At 39.8% G+C, this 2,318-nt stretch overlaps 1 protein-coding gene across 1 annotated transcript in view; it reads right to left on the reverse strand.

The window, feature by feature from the left end:
• Positions 1 to 434: 434 nt before the first annotated feature.
• Positions 435 to 2,318, reverse strand: part of LOC119419663 (transmembrane protein FAM155A) — a 119,684-nt gene continuing 117,800 nt past the window's right edge. Inside the window, exon 3 of the mRNA XM_037687028.1 lies at positions 435 to 736. Within this exon, the coding sequence (XP_037542956.1) occupies positions 435 to 736 (302 nt within the window). The remainder of the gene's footprint in view (positions 737 to 2,318) is intronic.

A 2,318-nucleotide genomic window follows, 5' to 3' on the forward strand; every position in this document is an offset into this window, starting at 1 on the left:
CTCAGAAACAAAGACGAATATGAATATTAGAAGGAGAATATGATTGTGTTATTTCATAGTCAGCCAGTGCAACAGAAACCAATAATTGGAACACAGTGTAAAAAAGCGAATTAGAGAAACTCAGCCACAAGGAAGCTGACCTCCCCTCTCAACAAAGGCGGTGGCATTGTCCCTTTTCCTACCAAGGGGCTGATTTAACCCCTCAGTTTGTGTAAGTCTAAGTTGCTTCTTTGTTTTGATTGATTTAAGCGTCCATCGTCTCAAAGCGTCCCACGTTTTCTCTTTGTGTTGCTGAATGTCTGCAGGCACACAGCTCCAGCCGTTTGCACAACCGTTGCAGTATTTTTCCACAATGGTTGCCATGGCGAGGGAATTCCCCCCCCCCCCCCCCAATCCGCCATTCCTACAAACTATCATCCTGCCTGGCAGCTCTGTCACTCCTCATTGGCAGGGCTATCCTCCAGTGGCGCGATGGTGGGGAGGCCCAGTCCCGTTGCATTGTGGGATGCAGTGAGGCTGGCAACAGTGTGCAAAAGTACAAGGACCAGCAGGCAAAGTTTGAGCCGGCTGTTACACAGTCTGCAGGCTGCCGAGGAGCTCAGCGAGGTTCGATGCTGGCATGGTGGGTGAGTCCTTTTTAGGGTTCCCCTGGATTGGTTGTCCACTTTTGAGTCCCACCGCACATCGCAGCACTCTGCATTTGGGTCCACACCTGACGGAGTGTCCTCCAGCAACCCTGGGAAGATTTAAGAGAAGGAGGTTGAAGAGGTATGGATATTTAAAAAGAAAATAACTATGACATGTTTTCTTTCATTGTATATTTTTAACTCTAGACATACTGCCACTGATTTCTTACTTTGTTTTTTAACAAGAAAATATGTGAAACTCATTTTGGTAATGTACCATTTGAGGATTTGCACTTTAAAAAATATATATATTTCAGCTAAAATTTAAAACAATATGTAGTGAACTAGATGACCTGATGATCTGACCTCAAATCTACCAGATGGACAGAGACTGTTATTTTCATTGATCTGAATAAGTCTGGGCCATCTGATGACTTTCTTTCTTGAATTAATCAAGCAGAAAAGACAATCCTCTATAATCATTACTGTTTTACAAATGTTTGATAATCAAATTGTGTTAGTTTCACTCAATGCTTACAGGTTGAAAAGAACTACTCATTTTTATTTTTCATAAACAGTAAGTAATGATTTTATTCCTCATTCAAAGAAGAAATCACCTGAATATGCATTTCTTGATTTTCTGTCTGAAATGAGCCAAGTCGTAAGTGTGTGAAAGTTGAAGCTTCGGTCAACTAAATGTTTACTGAAGAAGAAATGTCATGTTTTACTATTTGAAAAGATTACCAAGTGTGAGACTCCACGAAGTCTGGTCGACTGCAATAATCTTTTCTGTATGTTGAAAACAATCCTTGACTTTTGATAATAACTTACGTCAAAAAACCACACCTCTTTCTGGTACATCCACGAATCAGAAAGCTCTAAATTGAACCGGAAGTCGACCCAAATAAAATGTGGCAACTTCCCAGTTCATGTTAGAAGAGAATGGAAAAGATTCCGAGAATGAAAAAGTTCTCAAGGAGTTCAGAAGAGAACTAGAGTTATGGAGAGTTTTGGAGTCTGAGAAGATCTGAAAGAGTCTGAGAGCTGCTGACAATGAAGAGTCAGAGTTGCCGAGAATCCAGAGACGTTTTGGAATTATGATTCTGTTTGAACTAACCACGCACGACTCTCTAAGGATTTTAGCAGTTCTCAACGGAGACGCTGAAAAAGAGTCTGAAGGATTCTTACTGAGCTGATGAACTTCAACAAGGTAAAAGTTCTTCTTCGACCAAGTGTACCGTGGGCAAAGCTGAGATCTGACGGAGCGTGCAATTTCTGGTCAAACAGATTAAATTCCCTCACATATTCCTCTTTAAGATAAATCTCAGTTTCCTCTTAAACTCACCTCTCTCTCATAAATCAGTACAGATATTTTTAGAAATATCTGAAGCAAAGTCCTCAAATCACCGCCGAGTGATTTGAAGTTCATTTTCTGTGAAACTGTCTGTTATTATTTTCATATTTTGCCAAATTAATGTAAAGGTTTGATGTTAAACTTTGATTCTGAAAATAAATGACTCCATTCATTTGATGGGTCAAAGATAATAACGTCTCTCGTTCACATTTCTGTTAAATTCAATGCACGGCATTTACAGTCAGAAAAATGAAGAACTCGTGAAAAGTATGCATAAATATATACCACATATATTTGTCATACAACAAGTGACACGTACCTACGTGACTCACTACAAA

The sequence above is a fragment of the Nematolebias whitei genome, chromosome 13 (genome assembly GCF_014905685.2).
Source record: "Nematolebias whitei isolate Nwh7 chromosome 13, NemWhi1, whole genome shotgun sequence".
Classification (NCBI taxonomy): Eukaryota; Metazoa; Chordata; class Actinopteri; order Cyprinodontiformes; family Rivulidae; genus Nematolebias; species Nematolebias whitei.